The sequence below is a fragment of the Carassius auratus genome, chromosome 31, assembly GCF_003368295.1.
Source record: "Carassius auratus strain Wakin chromosome 31, ASM336829v1, whole genome shotgun sequence".
Lineage (NCBI taxonomy): Eukaryota > Metazoa > Chordata > Actinopteri > Cypriniformes > Cyprinidae > Carassius > Carassius auratus.
This window is the reverse complement of record NC_039273.1, coordinates 25,272,281-25,293,566: the sequence shown is the minus strand read 5'-3', so window position 1 is coordinate 25,293,566 and position 21,286 is coordinate 25,272,281. Positions and strand designations below refer to the sequence as shown.

At 36.8% G+C, this 21,286-nt stretch overlaps 1 protein-coding gene across 2 annotated transcripts; it reads right to left on the bottom strand.

Annotated features, from left to right (window-relative positions):
* Positions 1-2,279: 2,279 nt before the first annotated feature.
* Positions 2,280-15,390, bottom strand: LOC113050964 (serine/threonine-protein kinase tousled-like 1-B). 2 transcript variants are annotated; one of them, XM_026214471.1, is made up of 22 exons: positions 15,064-15,390; positions 11,339-11,457; positions 10,831-10,902; positions 10,693-10,731; positions 10,031-10,106; positions 9,801-9,844; positions 9,488-9,577; positions 9,335-9,421; positions 9,146-9,238; positions 8,950-9,060; positions 8,725-8,861; positions 7,631-7,816; positions 7,312-7,378; positions 7,016-7,113; positions 6,795-6,876; positions 4,650-4,741; positions 4,482-4,571; positions 4,229-4,398; positions 3,356-3,491; positions 3,044-3,155; positions 2,849-2,956; positions 2,280-2,774 (listed from the first exon to the last, which is right to left on the bottom strand). In XM_026214471.1, the coding sequence occupies exons 1-22, from the start codon at positions 15,197-15,199 to the stop codon at positions 2,610-2,612; spliced, it is 2,310 nt and encodes a 769-aa protein (XP_026070256.1). In that variant the 5' UTR covers positions 15,200-15,390; the 3' UTR covers positions 2,280-2,609. The 2 variants fall into 2 exon arrangements, with proteins under 2 accessions (XP_026070256.1, XP_026070257.1); XM_026214472.1 differs by having other exon boundaries at positions 9,488-9,571.
* Between the last annotated feature and the right edge of the window lie 5,896 nt (positions 15,391-21,286).

Here is a 21,286-nt window from a genome sequence, read left to right as displayed (position 1 = left end):
TACATTTTAAAAGATATATACACAATTAATTTAAGCCATGGGCATTTCTATAGTGAACATTTTTCTATTTGTGCTCAGCTTTAAAATATTTCATTAATTTTTATTTTTTTTGCTCCATACTATATCTTTTAAACATAATTGTTGTGTCCCTGTGAGCAGACAATAAGAACAGCTCTAATATCACAAGAAACTGTCCAAAAAATAAGGGTAAGAAAGCACGTAGCCAAATATTTTCAAAAATGTTTATTTCTCTTTTGGCTACATTCTCTACAATCGCAGCAGCACTTGGAGACAGATCACCATATATTGAGCTGAAAACTGCTTCTGGGGTTGAAAGAGTATTTAGAGAGAGGAAACAACAAAAGCTGAGGTCGTCCCCAGACTCTGGAAGCTTTGAGCGTTTGATCTCGGTCCGGTCCGGTCCATGTCATTCAGAGATGCTGACCGGGACCACAGAGGGTTGCTAAGCAACATGACAGCACTGGGTCTGGGCATAAAGGGGTTAATAATCAAGGGCGGGGTCCGGCCCACCTTCCGCCTATTCTGTCAATCATTACTCACATCACACACACACCTCATTCACAACCACAATGGAGGTTTATTCATGCAGTTTTTTTTTGTTACTGGCAAATCAAATGTATATTTGGTCTGATTCTTAATCGGAGTAAATCATGAAACTATAAATCAACGTCAGGGTGCAGCGAGGTGATGATGCTGCATCAGACAACAAGTGTTACAAACAAACCGAGAAAGCACAGTCATTCACTCGTCTGTGTGTTTGAGAGAAGCTATAGGAGGAATATTCTATTGAGATGATTTTACTGTTTCTACTCCTACATGCAGGACAAACAGGTGAATCTCATCAAACCGGTCAACAACATGTCCAGGTCATTTTCCACTCCAAAATCGAAAGAAAAAAAAAATCCTAATTTATCTGTGTGACAAAATGTATGCCAACTCACTATTATACACTGTATATACACATTCATGTATATACAGAGTATTTGTTACATTGCCTTTAATTTATGCTGATGTAAATAAAAAGAACTTACTACACTTTTTCCAGTTCCCTCACTCGAGCATATATATGCATGTATGTGTATATCTATCTATCCATCTATACATATAGAAAGAGACACACTCTTATAAGGATATAGATAGATATATAGATATATAGATATATATATATATATAGATATAGATATAGATATATATATATATATATATATATATATATATATATATATATATATATATATATACATAACTGTGTGCGTGTGTATAAATATATATGTACACAAACAAATATGCTGGTTTAATTATATATATAAATTTGTTAAAAGTAAAATAGTCAAGGTTATAATTGTTAGGTCAAAATACTAAATACTAAATATTTTAATTGCAGGTAAACTGTAATAAAGATATATATATATATATATATAGACACACACACACAAACTTCAAATATATAAAAGTTAAATACATAATTATTATGAAACAATAGAAAAATACACACATAGAGATATCTATCTATCTCTCTTTCTCTCTAAATATCTATATCCCTTGCCTGGACCCTTCCTCCACGAACCCCGCAGCACAACGAGGACACCAGATCCTCTGTTTATTTTGGACACTCTCCCCCTTTGGCCACATTTGTCCCAGGTTTTATTTTATTTTCTGTTAATAAAAGCCTCTCAGATGACTGATGCCAAGCCCACTGTGTATAGTGTATATATATATATATATATATATATATATATATATATATATATATATATATATATATATATATATATATATATATATATATATATATATATATAAAAAGAGAGATAGCCTTTAACTATCATGAAAACTGACAAAATCTTTAAAAAAAAAAACTATTAAGTAACTTTTCTCCTTTGGTTTGGGGGTGAAATGTGACCTGAACATTTTTGATGAGATTCACCTATCTACGTTTTGCAAATATTAAACCCATTTAAACAAACTGACACTTTTCATAAATGTTACTTTGAAGTAAAATAGACAGCATTTTTGTAACACACACACACATCTTGCAATCTGTGCCCAACACATGTATGTTATGATCAGCCAACATGTAACGCTGTGGCATAAAACATCCATTCGCAGGCGCACACACACACACACACACACACACACACACACACACACGCTCTCTCTCACAGACACCGCTGTGTCACATTAAAACACTCGCTCTTCTATTTCCAATCATCCTACAATTAATTGTCTCTAAATTTCACACTTACACAAAACAAAACACCCCGTTACAGAGGCGTAGCTCAGGGAGGATATCAACAAGAAGCTAAATGTTAGCGTGACCCTCCCAAATCTACTCCACAAAATGCCTTGGGTAAAAAACAAATATCCATTTTCAAATGGTTCTAGCTCTGACTGACATCTGGATCCACACAGGAAATGACATCAGCCATTCCCTGCCCCAATATCAATGGCAGTCACTATGGCCAATGTGGGCGTGTCCTACAGCCTGTAAGCTGACATTTATAGCCCCTCCCCCTTTCCGGTCCACCCCGAGGTGACGAAGGGAGGGAACTCGCCATCAGAACCATCAATCATGATTGATCAGCCAATCAGTAGGAGATGATTCCTGAAGAGGCGGAGCTTGCGAGTGTGGCCTGCAAGTTCCCCGATGAATTGGATCGTCTCATGTGAGGAAGAAGGTACGAGTCGCTGCCTAACTGGTGGACATCAAAGCGATCCTCCTTCCTGTAAGCCAGACAGCGGCGGATAAACGCCTGCGGAGGACAAGAAAGAGACTCAGACTGTCGTTTCCACACATACAAGCTCACCTCGCGTGCCTCAAACTGACCTTGGCCTCGTTGCTCGCCACAGGTTTGGCAGGAAACTGCACCTCAGTGGCTTTCAGGATGGTGTTCTCTTGAAGGATGTCTTGCTGGGATTGATTATGGCCAAATGGCTACAGAACAACAAAAGATTCAATGCAGCGTCATCCTAAAAGTAGGTAAAGAGACTCCATAAACGGTTTTGAAACGATGCGCCTTACCTTTCGTCCATATAGACACTGGAAGAAAATAACACCCACAGACCACACGTCTACTTTATTAGAGATCTTTGGAGGTTCTTTACCAACGACAAAACACTCTGGTGGCAAATACCTAAAACATCAGAGCATTTGGTCTTCATTAGAACATTTATCCCTGTAAAGCCCAACATAGACGTTTTTGAAGCAGTCATATGGACTACATTTATGCTGTTATTTTGTCCTTTAAGATTTTTGTAATTCGCTTTAGATAAAAGCTTCTGCTAAATCACTGAATGTAAATGTAGGTAATGTTTTGTTGTGCACTGAACTGACCAGTAGGTTCCTGCTCCCTGTGATGTCAGGTCCATCCCGTCCACTCCGTAGCTGTCGTCATCCATGATCTTAGACAGGCCAAAGTCTGTGATCTTTATCTCCCCACATGCCGTTCCATCCACCAACAGGATATTTCCTGAGCAACCAAAAACACACTTCCTATCCAGTCTGCATGACATATAACCAAATTTTTTTGGCACCAATTCACGAACTACATGAATTGCATTAATCTGTGAGGCCCTCAGGCTATACAAGACGTAGACAAGTTTGTTTGTTCATGGGAACAGATGTGGAAAAATTTAGCATTACATTACTTACTCACCAATGAGTGAATGGGTGCCGTCAGAATGAAAGTCCACACATCTGATAAAAACACCACAATAATCCACGCCAATCCAGTCTAACAGCTGATGTTTTTTGAAGCGAAAAGCTACGTATTTGTCAGAAACTTCAAATGGTTGCTTCTCACCAAAATAGGAGTCCATCATCCATAATATTGCTTTCTCCATCTCCTGTTGTCTCTCCACACACACACTTTCGTTTAGAGCAGTTTGCAGTTGATCTGTGCAGATTTCTTTCCTTTTTTTTTTTCTTCACTGGAGGAAGGGTTATTATAGACGATTTAAAGTTAAAAACATCTTAAAGCTGGATTTGTTTCTTACAAACATGAAGCTTTGTGTGGATTATTGTGATGTTTTTTTCAGCAGTTTTGGACTCTCATTTTGACGGCACCCATCCACTGCAGAACATCCATTGATGAGCAAGTGATGCAATGCTACATTTCTCCAAGCCTGTTCCCTTGAGGAAACAAACTCGTCTACATCTGGCCTATTTTTGGGGGAACTATTCCTTTATGGTGTGTGTTGCGTTCACCTGGTTTCAGGTCGTAGTGGATGATGGGCGGTTTGATCTCATTGAGGTATCGCAGGGCGTTGACTATCTGCATGACGATGGAGCGAGCCTCTTTCTCAGACATCAGCTTGTGCTGCTTCAGATAGAAATCGAGATCATTCCCCTCGCAGAACTCGAGAACAGTGCAGAATCTAGAACAGAAACACACAAAGTCAATATCTGAATAGCTGGAAAAACTAGAAGTGGTTTAGCAGAACAAGTGACAGAGACTTACGTGTCAGTGTCCAGGGAAAAGTAGTCGTAGAGTTTGACTATTCTGGGATGGTCCAGTTGCTTGTGGATTCTATATTCTCTACAGGCATGTCTGTAGCATACAAAACAACAAATGAGCAAAGAAAGAAAGAGAGAGAGAGAGAAAGGGCAAAAGAGATGGCCAACATACTTGTGGTAGTTTTCTTTCTTCTCCTCTCTCCAGTTCTTGTTGAGCTGGTGGATCTTCACAGCAGCATATCGCTGCTCAAACAGGTCAAATGCCTTCACACAATAACATAAAACAGGTTAAACAAGCCACTAAATAAGCTCCCTGAAACATTATCTAAGGTTAATAGTTAATATCTATCGCTGTCTGTAAACATTTTGTAAGATGTCAATTCTTATATCACTATAAAACAGATTTTATATTACATTTGAAAAATGTGTCTTTAATGATATGGCATTCGATGTTTGATAAGAGCAGCATTGAGCCATGCAAGGCTGAGTGTTATTTTACCATGGTTAAATATGTAATCTGTTTTCCCCTGAACACACATTCTTGGCCTTACTGGGAATAATTCAAAGAAATATGAATTTTATAATAAAGGAAAAAAAAAAAAGTTTTACCAAAATATTATAATTTGCTCCACCTCTCAAACAACTGTATGCAATAAAGTTTTTATAAAATCAAGTTCTGTTCTACAAGTCACTTTTATTTATATGGCGCTTTATACAATACATTTTTACAGTGTTAAAATCCACTTTCACTGGATATTTACAAAAGAGTAAAGAGGGGTTTTGAAAATGTTTCATGTTGATTTTAATATACATTAACATTCACAAGTGAGGGGTCTTTCTATGACTCCCAATTCACAAAATGATATTTATTGTTTTTGAAAAGTCTCCTACACTCACCAAGACTGTAAATAATATATAACAATATTTGCAATTGTGTATTTTATATATAAAATACGGTGTAATATATTTGTAGGGATATTCGTTTTAACCGGTTAACCGTTAACTGACCGTTAAGAATTTTGACCAATTTATACAATCAGTTAAACCATTTAAAAATCAATGTATTTATTTTCAGTAATTTATCAAATATATATAAAAGTTTGGTGCATTGTTAAAATACGCTACACGTATTAAAAAATATATTTTTTAGAGAGAGAAAATCATGTTGTGTTGCCTATTAATAAGTCGCATTTTATTATTTCTTTCAGAAATAGGCCTAATGCTGATGCAACATGTTTAATCAGCTGTAAGTCTCCATCACCTGCGCGCTCACATGGAGCAGCATTATCCGCCTAAAACAAAATGTTTTGCATAACATCACAGCGGTACAGTGATAACATTTAACAGCACAGGTTTTATTACATATTTAAACTGAGCAGTGTATTTTTTCAGTTTTTTTCTTACATGTTTGTTTAACTGTATTTTATTATGATAATGAACAGGCTGCATTGTCAAAGTAGGATAACGTAACTTGATTTTTTCCCTTCTAAAAGTGGGGGCAATTTCTGCTTTAAGCCATAAAGAGCCTGATCAGAAATGTAAACGGGTTGCCTTTATTTTTGTACATTCACAATAAAAACAAATCTTTGCGCGGGAAATAAGCCTAAAGAAAAATAGGGAATGCGCTTTCTGCCATCCGTTTCCTTTCACGCAGCAAAAAAATGAACCAAAACTCTGTGTTTTTCGTTCAATTTCGTAACTTATTATTCAAGTAAAAATATATTTGCTGCAGGTGCATGATGTGATAAGAAAACCATGTGAATCCTCAATTTGAACATGTGAAATGAATCCCCAGGAAACAAATGTTAGTGTTTTTGAAGGGTCACAGACACTTATCCTTTCTAAATTAATTCAACTAATTTATAATAATCTTATCGGTTAATAATCGGTTAACGAGCGTCGGTTGTCGGTTAGGAAAAATAACCGAAATTAACATCCCTATTATAAAATTTTCTATCATAATTTGGTTTAAAAAGTAATTTATTCCTGTGACCAAAGCTGTATTTTCAGCATCATTCCTTCAGTCTTCAGTGTCACATGATCCTTCAGAAATCATTCTAATATGATTTTTTATTATTGTCAATGTTGAAAACAGCTGTGCAGTTTTATATTTTTGTGGAAAAGCATTTATTTGAAATGTTTTGTAACTTAAATGTCTTCACTGTCCTTTTTAAATCAATTTAATGCATCCTTGCTGAATAAAACAGTCTTTAGACACCAAACTTTTGAACAGTAGTGAATACGTTGAACAGGCAAGAACATGAACTGTCCTCAAGTCTGTGAGTGCATCTAATGACAAAACAAAAAACCAATTTACCTTATAAACTTCACTGAAACCTCCTCTTCCTAGCAAGTGTAAGAGAAGATACCTTTCATTAAGGGTTGGATGGTCTTTAAACCTACAAACAGAGTGAGAATAGAGCAATAAAATATACTATACCAAGAAATATGAATGCGGTTTAAGAATTTCACAAGACCTCCACCAACCATATTGAAGATTTAAATATTTAAATAAAACAAGAAGTGGGCGTGGCTTACTGAGAGCTGTCCTCATTGTTGATTCTTTTAAGTTCTCGAATGTGCAGATTCCTCACGCGCTCCAACCGCTCCAGCTCCGCCTGGATCTCTGCCTCCTCCTGAACACACACACACACACACACGTGAGCTCATACTAACATACTGATGTATGAACAGCAGATTCCACTCGAAGGACAAAAAAAAAACCCATTTCTGCACGACTGCTTATGCATGAAGCACTAATGCTCCACCTCAATGCCTTTTACCCATCTAACCCTGGTGCACATGAGAGTGTGTGTTTTTATAATGAGACTAACCTTTTTGAGATGCCCCAGTCTCAGTTTGAAGATTTCTTCCTGCTCGTGATATTCTGCCACAGTCAGCCTGCACATTCAACACAGAAGCATTTCCGGGCCATTTTTGAAGACAATATTGCAGAAAACACTTCAAATGTATTAAAATCACAGACTTCTGGTGTTCTATAGATCACACGTGCTTATATAATGATGTTAAAATGATGAATTGTGCAGCCCTGGTCTACATTAATCCTAACCGTCTTATTTTAATACCACTAGAAGTCAAAAGGAAGTCTCCATGTGGTGTGTGTGTGTGTGTGTGTGTGTGTTAATGTCTCACAGTGTAGGCAGGCTGGGTTTGAGGAAGGGGTCGTTGTCAGCTCCATTGACGACTTTGGTCTTTCTCTGTTTGGACTCATTGGGGGTCGGGCTCTGGGAGGAGGGTGTGCTGGGAGGTTTGCGCTTCGCTAGAAGTTTCCTCTGCCTTTCGATCTCTTCCCTCTGCTGGTTTATCCACTCCTGCTGCCTATCAGCACAGAAAAAAAATACAAATAATATTTATTATATTTATATTTCTAACTAAAAAAACATGAAAATGCAGAATAATAGGACCCTATTATTATTTACAATGAAAGTGATTAACATTGTATTCAAGGTTCCCCACACTTTTCTTACATATGTTACAAAGTTTTTCCGCAATGCCTATATTTAAAAAAAAGAAACTTATTTTATTTTAGCAAAAGGATTTAAACATTTTCTTAAACATCTTAAAACTGAAATAAAATGAAAGAAACAAAAAAAAAACATTACAAAATTATTAAAACCTGTGCCTAAAAATTAAAATGGAACCTTAAAAATAAAAAAATAATATAATATTATAAATATATTAATCAAATTTATAATGATATTAAAATAACACTGCATCTGATGGTGTTCGTGACGAGGTTAGTATAAAAAATTATATATTTAATTAATTAGATTCCACCAGCATCCCATCTGGATTTTATTTATGGATTTATTTATAGACTAATTGTAATGTCAAATTCTGTAAATTATGAATAGGGATGAGGTCAGAGCAGCAGCTTTTATGCTTCATATCAAATTGCATTAGCAGCACCAGGGTTAACTATACTAAAACCATAAAAAAATACATTAAAGTAAAAAACCCTATTATTATTTTATTTGAGCTAGTTTCCAAGGCAATATGTCGTTTAATTGATATACGAAAATAAAACTGAAATGAATATTTAATTATTAAAATATAAACTATTCAAATGAAAATGGAAAACATACATTAATGCAAAAAATTAATGCAAAATAATAATAAAAATATAAGAGTATCTGAGCAGAACACTGGCATCCTGGGTTAATTTTCGCACTTTTTCCAGTACTGGACAGGAGCAGCTTTAGTGTGTGTCTGTGTGAGACTCTTACTTGACCAGGTTCTGGAAGGCATATCCGTCTGTCCACTGTTCGGTGTAGGACGCCCCGTGCCGGACCGTGGTGAAATGCCCCAGACGCAGCCGGTCCTGCATGCTCTTCTCACGGCAGGACTGCTTCTCTTGAGTGCTCTAGTGAGACGAGAACACACTCGAGAGTCACTCGACCTCCCCGACACATGAGAAACAAGCAGCTGCCAGCACATCAAACACAGCTCACCTTCTCAATGAGCAGCTTTTTACTCATCGTAGTGCATTTGTTCAGACGCTCCTTGAAACGTTCCAGCAGCTTCTGCTGCTCATCTATCTGTCTGCGGAGGTCACAGTTCGCCTGGGGAGAAAACATTAAAACCACTCAACGTCTGAACGGATGCCACAAAGAAAAAAAAAAACCCTCAAGGACAGGTGACACTCACCCTGAGTAGATCATCTATTCTGCCCTCCTTCTTCTCAAGATCAAGATTCTTATTGCTCTCAAGTACAGCCAGTTTCAACAGTGTCAAATCCGTCTGAAAGCAGAGAAGTGTGCAGTGCAAATATTGTACAGCTAACAGTTCCAGAGCATGCAGTGCATGTGTTTGAGAGCGACCTGATGCAAGCCTCACCTGGACACTTCTGCTGCTCAGCAGTTTCGGGTTCATCATGGGATCCATGAAACACAAGCTTGTGGGTGAGGAGCTGTTCTGCCTGACCTGAAGAGTGAAAAAAGTCAACATCACTGGATCTTTACATGTCAAACCTGAAAGATGAGCACTTACGATAGAGCCGGGTGCAGAGTGAGAGTTCTGTGGCGAGCGCAGGACCGGAGGAAGCCCCCTGACTGGACTGGACCCGTTTCCTCCCTGGAACTTCAGCAAGGAGAACATTACATACAGACACCACATTACATACTGACAGGATGTGATGTCATCTCAGTGTTACTACCAATGCTCGAGTGATTTCACAACTCTACTAAAGCGAGGGAGCGGGCAGCCTTTAGAAGATGAAAAAAGTAGTTTTACTCTGACACCTGACTGACATTTAATACAGAGCTGAGTTCACACAGAGTCATCCAAACAAAGCTTTACTTACATCAAAATAATCGCTGATCTTGGGCCCTCGGCCGGAAGACTTTCCTGAGAGGTTTGGAAAAAAATATATTAAAAACATGGGATGCTGAACATTAAGCGCTGTATTTCCCAATAAACATCAAGCACAACATTCTCAAACTCGAAAGTTGCCAGGTTTGTTCACAAATTTCTTCAAACCAGTCATGCATATGAAGAAATACTTCATTCATACACACAGGAAGTTAGCATTACCCTGGCTGATCTCTGACTGGTTGTCAACCTTCCTCTTTCTTCCTCTGGATGACTCGGAGTGCTTCTTCTCTGGAGTCTTGGGAAAACAGGAAAAGACGTTACTATTCAATCAATACTTCTGTTCACTAAATCAATACAATCAATTTCAATGCTTTAGGAGCTTCACCAATAAGGCTTTCAGACAGCCTTTCTGCATTTGTACAAACTGCACACATCATTTCCCAAACCCATGTGGCATTTTATTAATATCTTGGGTGCTCTTTTAAAAGTAATGAAAGTGAATATGGAAAAGCGCTGTCAAACTCTAAAATGACAACAACAAAAAAAAAGCGACTGATTGCAGTTTTCCCCTGAGAAGACATGGAATAGAGCACTGCAGAAGGGAGATGATGAAATATTAGTTATTTACTGCAGCTTCTGAATTATGGCACGTCACATTTGACATCAACAACATTATCACATAACTGTATTCCTATATAACTCCTATGGACCAGTTTAATGGTTCTTATTGGTCATTTCCATTCACTTTCATCATACAGAAAGTGAGATATTTTTCAAAAATGCACCTTTTGTGTCCCGTGGAAGAAAAAATGGATTTGGAACATTATTATGTTATTCCTATTCAAATAAGATAATAAAAGAGATTGAAATGTCAAACTCACTGAATATGCAGGTGATCCTCCTTTCTTTACGTCAGAGTTCTTTAAGGGAATAAAAAAGTACACATGGATGAACTGTTGAAACAGATCTGTTCAATAAATAATAAAGCTGAAATGAGTATGCATGAGTATAAAGTTCACCTCAGACTCCTTGTCACTAGATGACCCCAGGCTGCCAAAACTGTGACTGGAACATTCGTTATTGTTCAACCCCTAAAAAAAAGAAAGACCACAGCAGGTTTGGTGCAGGTCCTGACGATGACAGACGGCCTGTGTACACCTGGTATTAGGATGCCATTTCGTCTAGCAGATCACAGATGGACAACGCTAAATACAACATTTTGAGCACGTCTGCTTTTGAACACTTCCAGAAGTAGTTGAAAACCCTTTGGACCGGACTGCGCTCACAGATGTGGCCGAAAGTGATTGAAAAGCCAAGAAAGTCCAAATACTCGCAGCTGAGTGAGCCAATTCGAAAACAGTACGATGTTCATTACCTATCCATTTATCAGTGGTGTAGTTTTGTATGTGCATGTTTTGTATGTGTATGTGTCAACAATAAAAATGTATTAATTCAATATATAAATTAAATCTCATCAAAAGCATCGCCTTGAGCATATGAAGATGCACATGTGTGTGTTTGCATTACTTTAGGTCCTCCGCTCGCGCTCCCCGTGCTTCCTCCTGTATTTCCACTAACTGCTCCGATGAAACGTGCCTCCAAAAGCTCCTGCCGCCGTCTATCCAGAGAATGCAGTTCATCCATACCTACAAACACACACAGATCACACGTCAATCCCAACATGTTCACACACACATGTACACAGCGCTGAGGTTCGGGAGGGGTGTGATCACACTGACGCATCCTCCTGGAATCTGACGAGACCATCCAGTCATTGTTTTCCGATCCTATGCCACCCTAAAAGAGCCAGAAGATCACCTACTCATATTACTGGTTTAAAGGCAAAAGACTTAGAAAGGTTTACAGCTACAGAACTACACTCACATCAGACTCAAAAGTTTATTTATATTAATCTTCTTCGAAATGGCCAGACTGTGACAACGATAGGTTTACAATAAGATGTGCACCATTCTTCACATTTGACCATCCACAATATTTTTCGTCTGCTCTTCTAGCCATTTTCATTTTTTTTTTACAGAAAACTTCAACAGAGTTTCCTGCTGATGGAGTCAGGACTACAAACAGGAAGTACTTCGAGACATTTCCTGCTCTTTATCAGCTGATGCCAGTGTCAGCGTGGTTCCATCACCTTATTTCGTCCATTTATAAAATTAATGATTTAAATAAATACAATGTGCATTTCCCCAATTTTACTGATTATATTTGATTACATAGACTTCCATACATACAGTAAGACCTTCTTATGTAATGAATAAATGAATAAAAGTGACAACAAAGACATTTATAATGCTACAAAAGATTCCTACTTCAAATAAACGCTGTTCTTTTGAACTTTTTATTCATCAAAGAATCTTGAAAACCAATGTATCATGGTTTCCACAAAAGTATGAGGCTTTGTTTTCAACATAGATTAAAATCAGAAATGTTTCTCAAACAGAAAGTCAGTATATTAGAGTGATTTCTGAAGAATCATGGGACACTGAAGACTGGAGTCACGATGCTGAAAATTCAGCTTTACATCACAGGAATAAATTACATTTTAAAATACATTCAAATAGAAAACACTTATTTTAAACTGTAATAATATTTCACAATATTACTGATTTTACTGTATTTTTTTATCCAATAAATGCAGCCTTGTTGAGCAGAACAAACCCCAAACTTTACAACGGTTCAACAGCCAGCTAAGAACGCGGAGTAAATAATATAAGAAAGACGTTTTTGGTTGAACTATTCTTTCCATGTTTGACATGATATGGCAGCAGATGCCTGAAGACAGAATTCATCATCATCATCATCATCGAAGCAGCAGCCAAATGGCCCCCGTTTCTTCAGCACTTCATGAGACTAATACAGTATCAGCAGCCGATAAGAACAACCTGCTAATAACAGCATGAATCATCACAAAACCTGTCTAAAGGAATCGTCTGGTCTTCAAACCCCTTTACAATGACTAGACAAAACAGCTCAGCTTCATAAACACGGGCGCAGTGGATGCATCCGACACAACTACCATGATAAGACTCGTGCCAGAAAGAGCTCCAAGCCAAAGAGATCCCAAGATGGTGGATGGGTGGAAAATTATGAAGGTCAATGGGGCAGGAAGAGCACAGCTGCCCAGATAAGGGACACAGATGATAAATCAGACCACTGGGAATGAGCATACACAAACCTAAGGCCACGTCTGCTTCGGCAAACAACCCGAGCACCAAAGAAAGCAGTGCCTGGCTAAATGAGACACCTCCCAAACTGTGCTGATGAGTGAAAGCCAATGGAAACGCACAAGCTACATCCTAGTTTGTGCACTGATGCACAGGTGAGCCACCAAGAGATCCCAAAATAGTAAATAATAAGAATTATTAAATAATACAGTAGGGGACAAATACATACACTTTTAAATTAATATATTTCCTTGTAGGATCTTGTGCATTAGTTACAGTTACTTTTATATGTGACTTTGATTTATTCTAACAAATATAAGCCAAAATTGGCTTCAAAATGAATCAGAATGAAATGAAAAAAAATGAATAAATCAATTCCTGGGGTAAATATTAATGCAAAAACAATTAGTAAATATTGTGAAATATTACAACAACTTAAAATACCGGTTTTCAACTTGAATATATTTTAAATGTAATTCTACTTCTTTGATCAAAGCTGTATTTTCAGCATCATTACTCCAGTTTTCATTGTCACATGATCTACAAGAATGATTCCAATATGTTGATTTGTTGTTTGAGATAATTATTATCAATGTTGAAAACAGTTGTGCTGCTTCAAGGAATTACAACCAAAGATGAAATGAAAACACAATGCATGTGCATTCCTCTGGATGTAAACAAGGTGCAATTCATGTTTGCAAATGCAAAGAAAGGACAAGCAGGTAAAAAAAATGAAACGCAAGGTATGCCATTACATGGCTGAGAACTTATTCTTGGACATGAGAATCTGAGTAATGCATTAACACATATGATATTACACTCATCAGTTCACATACAGTACGCATGTTTACAGACCAGCCTGAGTCTCTGGTGGACGTGATAAAACACCTCTCCAGCACAGAAGAAAAATAAACAACACCAACTCATGTTTACTGGCGTGTCCAAATTCAACATGGCTACCTAGAAAACACTTCATGCAGATAAATAAACACTGTTTTTCACACATGCAGAACACCAAACGAGTTGTGTGTCTCACAAACCTTTTGCCTACCTAGACAGCATTTTGAGATATTGCATAACATGCATTGAATACTAGATAAATAATTCAATACTTTCAACTATAAAAACATAAATCATGTTTGTTAGGTACTGGCATTTTATTTAAATCCAGTAAGATGCTTACATTTACAACAACCTACATGCATTATTGACTCAAACATTAACATCAACTTATGTGATACATTGATCAGACATGCATAAGTACTAGAAATAACACACGCAAACATAAAAACATCAGCTAATATATATCATGTTTTGGCTGTTTCTCAAAAGCTAGTAAGCAGACAGCATTACGAGCCATTGCATTGCATGCAAGCAAGCATGAGTGACAAATGCATACTGTCAACCTTAAAAAACATCAATAATGTCCTAAAACCCAGTTTGTTTCTACCAATCTAGCATTTTGGGCTGTTGCATTGCATGCATGGGTGATAAACATACTCAAGCAGACAGCAACTCATGTTTATCAAGTACAGACTGTGTCTCATTTCTGATCCATTGCATTGCACAGTGATAACTAACGTTACATACTTTAAACCTCAAAGCATCAACTCTTATTTATCAGACTGGCTGTCTATCAAAACACAGCCTAGCTAGCTTCCCACCTAGACACAAAGAGAGCATTTAGGGGCAACATAAAAAAGCACAAAAAAGATGTAACGTTACCTACGATGCCCAAAAGTAGACATCTAGCCAGGATTTGAGACGCGGCCAGTGACCAAGTCCCTAATAGGTGACCATGGGCATCCTCACGTCAAATTAAACGTGCAATCAACACAAAAAGCGATAGGATTCCATCGCAAACAATGTAAAACACAGCAGCTCGTGTCTAGGACTCGATGCTTGTTATAAAAACACGGAGAGACACAGACAGTAGACGAGAGATCAGCGGCCTCCGACACGACCGCTTCGCTTCGAGGCCAGATTTACTCAAAATCACACGTCAATCTAACACAATCCCGACCGATTTCACACGAACAAGCTTTAAATCGACATTCACGCCGGTTTTACCTTCCTTACGCCTCCGCGGAGCGCAGTTATCGAGCGGAGAAACTGAGCCCGGGGTCGGAGATCCAGTCGAGAACTGAGAGCAAGATGGCGCTCCGTCCAAACTTCCACTGCTGTTGCTGTTACTTTGGACACTCATGAAGACACTTTCCTCGCGAAGGGACGCACGAGCGCATGATCTCCGTCAAATCACACCTGTGTGTGTCTAATGCATCATGCACAAACCCGGATGATCCATGCAAAGCTTAGCAAAGTCATGTTTTCAGCTCCGCACTGCGCACTGAGATCCTCGCTCACTCTCAGTGTGTGTGTGTGTGTGTGTGTGTGTGGACGATGCGTGACGCCAAGTTGCAAAAGCTTACACACATGTACACACTCACACACATCGCAGTGCAAACTTCAGATCATGTCTGATGCTTCAACCCTACTTACTAATTCCATTATGTATAAAATTACTCTTTGCCTTAATATGTATTATATAGCTATACGATCAATCAGCTGATTATTATTGCAAAATAAACAGGTTTGACACGAAGTGGTCATGAGCAGCTTTTAACTTATTTAATATAAGACCATAATAGCCTAAAAGTATATTTAGAAGTCAAAAGTGTTTATTTTGTAAAAATGACTGCATTACTTTGGTGGGCTATTACATGGCTCACAATTAAATAGCTTTACATAATCATAAAAATGTAAATGACTTGAGTTGGAATTAAATTATTTTCTGAGACCTCAGAGATATATAGAGACAGTCAGGCACTGCCCAGTCATTATTTAGAAATATGTATGATATTAATATTATATGTAATATTTTTTTTTTGTCTGTGTGTTGGTGTCTCTGTGTACTGGAAGCTTATGTCACTAAAACAAATTCCTTGTGTGCGCAAACATACTTGGCAATAAAGCTCTTTCTGATTCTGATTCTGGACTATAAGTAAAAAAAATAGCAATTTCATATATTACATATAAATTAATATAAAAATAATAGATTTCACAGGCAACCAGCTCACTATAATGTAATGTAATATAATAATCATTAATAAGAAATTCTCATAATATATAATAATAAGTGTATTTACAAGCTTCTTGACAAAATAAGTGATGAGGACATGTATATTCATTAGAAATAAAATAATAATAATTTATATATCAATAATTAATGTCCGAGGCATTAAAATAACATAATAAATATATTGGGCTATAATAATAGTCTGTGTACAATAATATATTAAAAGTGCATTTACAAACATTTTAAGTTAATGCATATTCATTAGAACATTAAACTAAATGGTAACAGCTCTGCAATGTGAAGTGAGATGTTTTTTGTTTTGATTTATTGGATGAAACTTCCTTGTTTGTCCTTCTCTCTCTCTCTCTCTCTATGTGTGTGTGCGTGCGTGTGTGTGTGTGTGTGTGTGTGTGTGTGTGTGAATGGTTGTACATGCAGAATTATATGCACCATGCACATACATCTTCATATGTGATTTGCTGACTCAGAGATCTGCCCAGAGCTGAGCTTTACCCTCTGAACAGCTCCAGACACATATTTCACAACATCACATAGAGTTATCTTCCTCTGAGCTCACCACAGAGGAATTCAGCTCACGATTTCACCAGAATAAGAGCACTCATTACATATTCTGCTGAAATGAAGACAGTTTTAAAATGCAAATATATGTTCTGCCTTTTCATGCCAACAGATGACAGCTGTATGGGTTCACAGGGTTGATCAGTTTATGAATAGGTGCCGCTGAATCACACCAGCCTCTGAGGAACTGCTTTTTGCCATCTGACCGGAAATGTGTCAGGTTCCTCCTTCACAATCTGAAGGTGTTTGTGGAATATTCTCAGCTACTCAGTCTGCAGTTTCCAAAGACATCATTTACCTTTACAGTCACAAAGTTTTAAAAAGGAAAATACTGCATAAACTCTTCGTATATAGAGATATGCTAGGCATATTTGCATTGGTAGAAAGAATTCCACTGACACTTGCATCCTCCCTGCAGTAATCTGAATTAACTGTCTTGCTCAAGGGTAAATAGGTCATCATGAACTTGCTATGAACTTGGCATTTATGAGTTATGAGCTTTACTCACTATACAACACTCCAAACACAAAAAGTCTCTTCCTCAGATGCCCATAAACCTCGTCCACTACACAGTCTGATGTAAATTGCAAAGAAAAATGGAAAACATTCTGTAAAATCTTTATAAGGGCTCACAGGTTTCTTTATCAATCAAAACCATACCAGCTAGTGACTTTTTTTTTTGGTGCCATCTTTAAATCTTTTTTAAAGCACTTCAACTTCTGTAAGATCCTAATAAAATGTTTGTCCTCTGATTAGAGCTGTCATGTGATCATGTGCAGGTAACATGAACATTCACGTCAGTTCAGAGGAGATAAGAGATTTTCCCGTTTATGATTCTCTAGGAAAGGAAAAAGCATCATGTCTTATCTTACAGTCTGGTGCAAACAGAGGATTAGAGGATTTTTTATAGCCTCAGTTCACATGTCAGAACTAGACTGTCTATAAAGTGAAGGAACAACACATTAAAAAGTGGCTTAAAGGAACAGTTTACCCAAAATGAAAAGTTGCTCAAATGTACTCATCCTCAGGCAGTGTTGGGGAATGTTACTTTTAAAAGTAATGCATTACAATATTGTGTTACTCCATAAAAAAGTAACTAATTACGATACTTAGTTACGTTTTATTGAAAGTAATGCACTTTGTTATCTTTGTGTTACTTTTTAAATCTGCACAGGGCTTGCTTGTTTGTTTTTAAAACAAAAAAATATATTTTTTGGCAAATATAAAAGCCTTTTCACATCAAAAGTGGAATGAATACGCATCAGTAAATTGACGTCCTGACAGCAGAATGCAGAAGAAGACATTTCGACACACTTCAGCAATAAAAAACACACACAAATGTTTGTCTAGAGTCAGATTAGTAGTAGTATTGTTGAACTGGATCATCCAAGATCAGAAGCAAAGACATTGATTTAAATAATGGGATTAAATACATCAAATATATTAGTGTTTTTTTTTTTGTTGTTTTTTTTTTTTTGTGAGTGAGATGAACTAATGCATATTCATATTTATTTTAGAACTACAGTAACAGATCTCTTTCAAAATGCGGACAGGAGAGATGTCAATCAATAAATTGGAAAAAAGTAACTTGCGTTACTTATTTGAAAAAGTAAGTAATCTGATTAGGTAACTTGCTTTACTTGTAATGCGTTACTCCAAACACTCCTAACCCTCAGGCCATGCGAGGTATAGTAGACAAGTTTCTTCATCAGAGTAGATTTGGAAAATCGCTCACCAATGGATCCTCTGCAATGAATGCATTTTAGCTGAACTTCTTGTTTCAGAATTGATGAACCTCATACTGTTATTGATCTAAACTGACTTGAGTTACATAAAGAAACTATTGCACATGGATGGGTGAAAATGCAGAGCACAAATTCACTTTCACTTTCTTTGACATGACCTGTATTGGATAAAGCCTTATAAAAATAAAGCTTGTCTTGACTTGAATGGGTGCCATAAGAATGAGAGTTCAAACAGCTGATTAAAAACTTCCTGTGAAGTGAAAAGATGCATGTTTATAAGAAACAAATTCGTAATTAAGATGTTTAAACTTCCTACCATTGCTTTTGGCTAATATACAATAATATAGTTTTCTCAGGTGAAAAGGTCACCTGAGTTAGAAGAGAAATGTGCACAGATCTTGAAGTGAAAACAATATAAACAGTTCTAAAATAAAATATGTGGGTGGATTTTGTTGTGAGAGGACAGGGGATTAGTTTTATGCCTGTTCCAGATATTTCCTCAGATGCTGAGGGAGTGTGACTGATGTAGGGTGATAAAATATGTGGAAACATTTGCAGATATATAGAAACATGCATGTGCACACATCTGCTAACCCATAACCTGACTTTTAGTCACAGACATGTTGCCATGGAAACTACAACGGCCCTTTACAGCCATTGTCATGTGGCAAAAGACAAAGGAGATGTAGGTTACAGGGCTTTGCTCATCTCTTCCACACACACACACAGAGAGAGAGAGATAGAGAGAGGGAGAGAGAGATGACCTCACCATGAAAAGTCCCTGAATCATGCACACAAGCTCCTGAACGTGCACGCACACACACACACAAACATTAGAACATGACACACAGACATATTTCCGCTCATATATCAAATTTATAACACTTGATGAATGAAATCACCAAATGCATTGGGATACAGGATGTGGTGGGAAAATTTTTTATTATTTTTCCCTTGCATTGTTTTTAGTCAGCTTTTGTTTTTTTTCTGTTTAAACCCATAAAATGTAATTTTGTAGGTATAAATTAATGCATTTATTCTCCATTAGTAATTTAAAATCATATTTTTGATTAAAATAAAAGCAGCTGATTTAGATGTCACCATAGGTTACCGTTTTTCCAGTACATTTCTCACAAAGCTATATACTGTATGACTTCAGAAGACATGAGAAGTAATATGAGCTCTGCAGACTGATATTAGGATGCTTTTTTGTTGTTGTTTGATAATCTTATTCACTATGAATTCTCATTCCATTTTGTCATATGGAAAAGAGATGCAAATGAAATTTTTAATTTAGGGTGATCTATTGATTTACAAGCTCTTTGTGCTGTTCTTTCATATGGGGCTAGTGTCCAGAATAAAGATATGAATTAATAAATGAGTCTCTTACTGATCAGACAGAATCTCGGTGAATAAATAAGTGCATAATCAAGACATTCACTTATATTTCAGTACTGATTATGCACATATGTTTGCACTGCTAACTGAAAATATACACTACATTCAGACTCACATCTATTAATTTATAAAACACATAAATACAAAACAATAGCATACATGACAAAGCATGAACCAGTGCCATAAATAGAGCTCTGCATCTACCTCTTACACACGTTCATCTTTCCGTTTATAGCAGGAAAGTACCAACCGGGAGTGACTGAACTCATACTCATAAATCAGGTACATGTGAACTGCAAAGCGACGTACTTTGGATTCTATTCTATTCTATTATATTATATTCTATTATATTCTCTTAATACACAGCAAATAAGTATGTTTCTGCCAAAATTATATATTTAAATATATGTTGTAAACCAGGCACGTGCACAGGTAGGGCTCAACCTGTGCAGAGCACATGCCCTTTTTGCCCTTACACTCTTGTTATCTTGTTTTTTGAATAAGTACTACTAAACACTATGTCTATAAAGGCTCATATTTTATTTATTGGATGTCTGTCTGAGTGGCTGAGACATGTGGGACGCATAGACAGTAAAAGGTGGGACGTCGCCTGAGAGAGAGGGCTAGCATTTGCCATCTAGTCATAGCCAATACATAGCCAACACTTAAATAGCCTGGGCATATAGTAGCATTTCATCTTTTATAAAATGCGATTTTGGCCAAATGCATTTTACCACAGGAAAAACTGAGCGTTCTGTCTATATAGCTAAAAAAACTAGTTTGTAACCTGTAGATGAAAATGTAATGTGATCCCGGCAGCGGCAGGCGCCGTCGCCGTTTTAATGACGGACAAAAAAAATAAATAACATTTACACGCATTCGCTGGTCAAAAACGATATATTGATAACAACAACATATAGCTAATTTGTTTTTACCATCGGAAAATCATAACAAGTTTCGTACTGGAATTTACACAAAGCAGCGAGTGATCCTCGTCACCTAGATAACTATATTTCTAAGAAATTTCTTCTTTGATTTATGATTGCTGATACACTTAATTTTTTTAACATTTAGGATAATCATGTTATGGTATACTCTCCGTATACTCTCTGTATAAAAAGTAGTAAAACATGGTTTTACTACAGTAATGTAGTAGTAACGAAAAAAAATTACAGAAGATCACTGTGAAATCTTTATATTTTATCATGCAGAATGTAATTCATGATTCATTCCAAGGCTTCGTTTATTTGATCCAAAATACAGCAAAAACAGTAATATAGTGTAATATTTTTACAATTTTAAATAACTGTTTTCTATTTGAATATATTTTAAAATGTAATTTATTTTTGTGATCAAAGCTGAATTTTCAGCATCATTACTGCAGTTAGTACTCTTCAGTGTCACGTGATCCTTCAGAAATGCTTTTCACTGCAACTGTACTTTTCACACTATTTTTATTTATTTTTTCATTGCTGGCTTATTTTAGGGAAAGTGT

Bases quoted from the DNA above. Each gene is read 5' to 3' on its own strand.
- LOC113050964 (XM_026214471.1), bottom strand. From the start codon at position 15,199: ATGAGTGTCCAAAGTAACAGCAACAGCAGTGGAAGTTTGGACGGAGCG. The intron at 10,732-10,830 runs GTGAACTTTATA...ATTCCCTTAAAG, and splicing joins CTAGTGACAAGGAGTCTGAG to AACTCTGACGTAAAGAAAGG. The intron at 6,877-7,015 runs GTAAGCCACGCC...CTCTGTTTGTAG, and splicing joins AACAATGAGGACAGCTCTCA to GTTTAAAGACCATCCAACCC.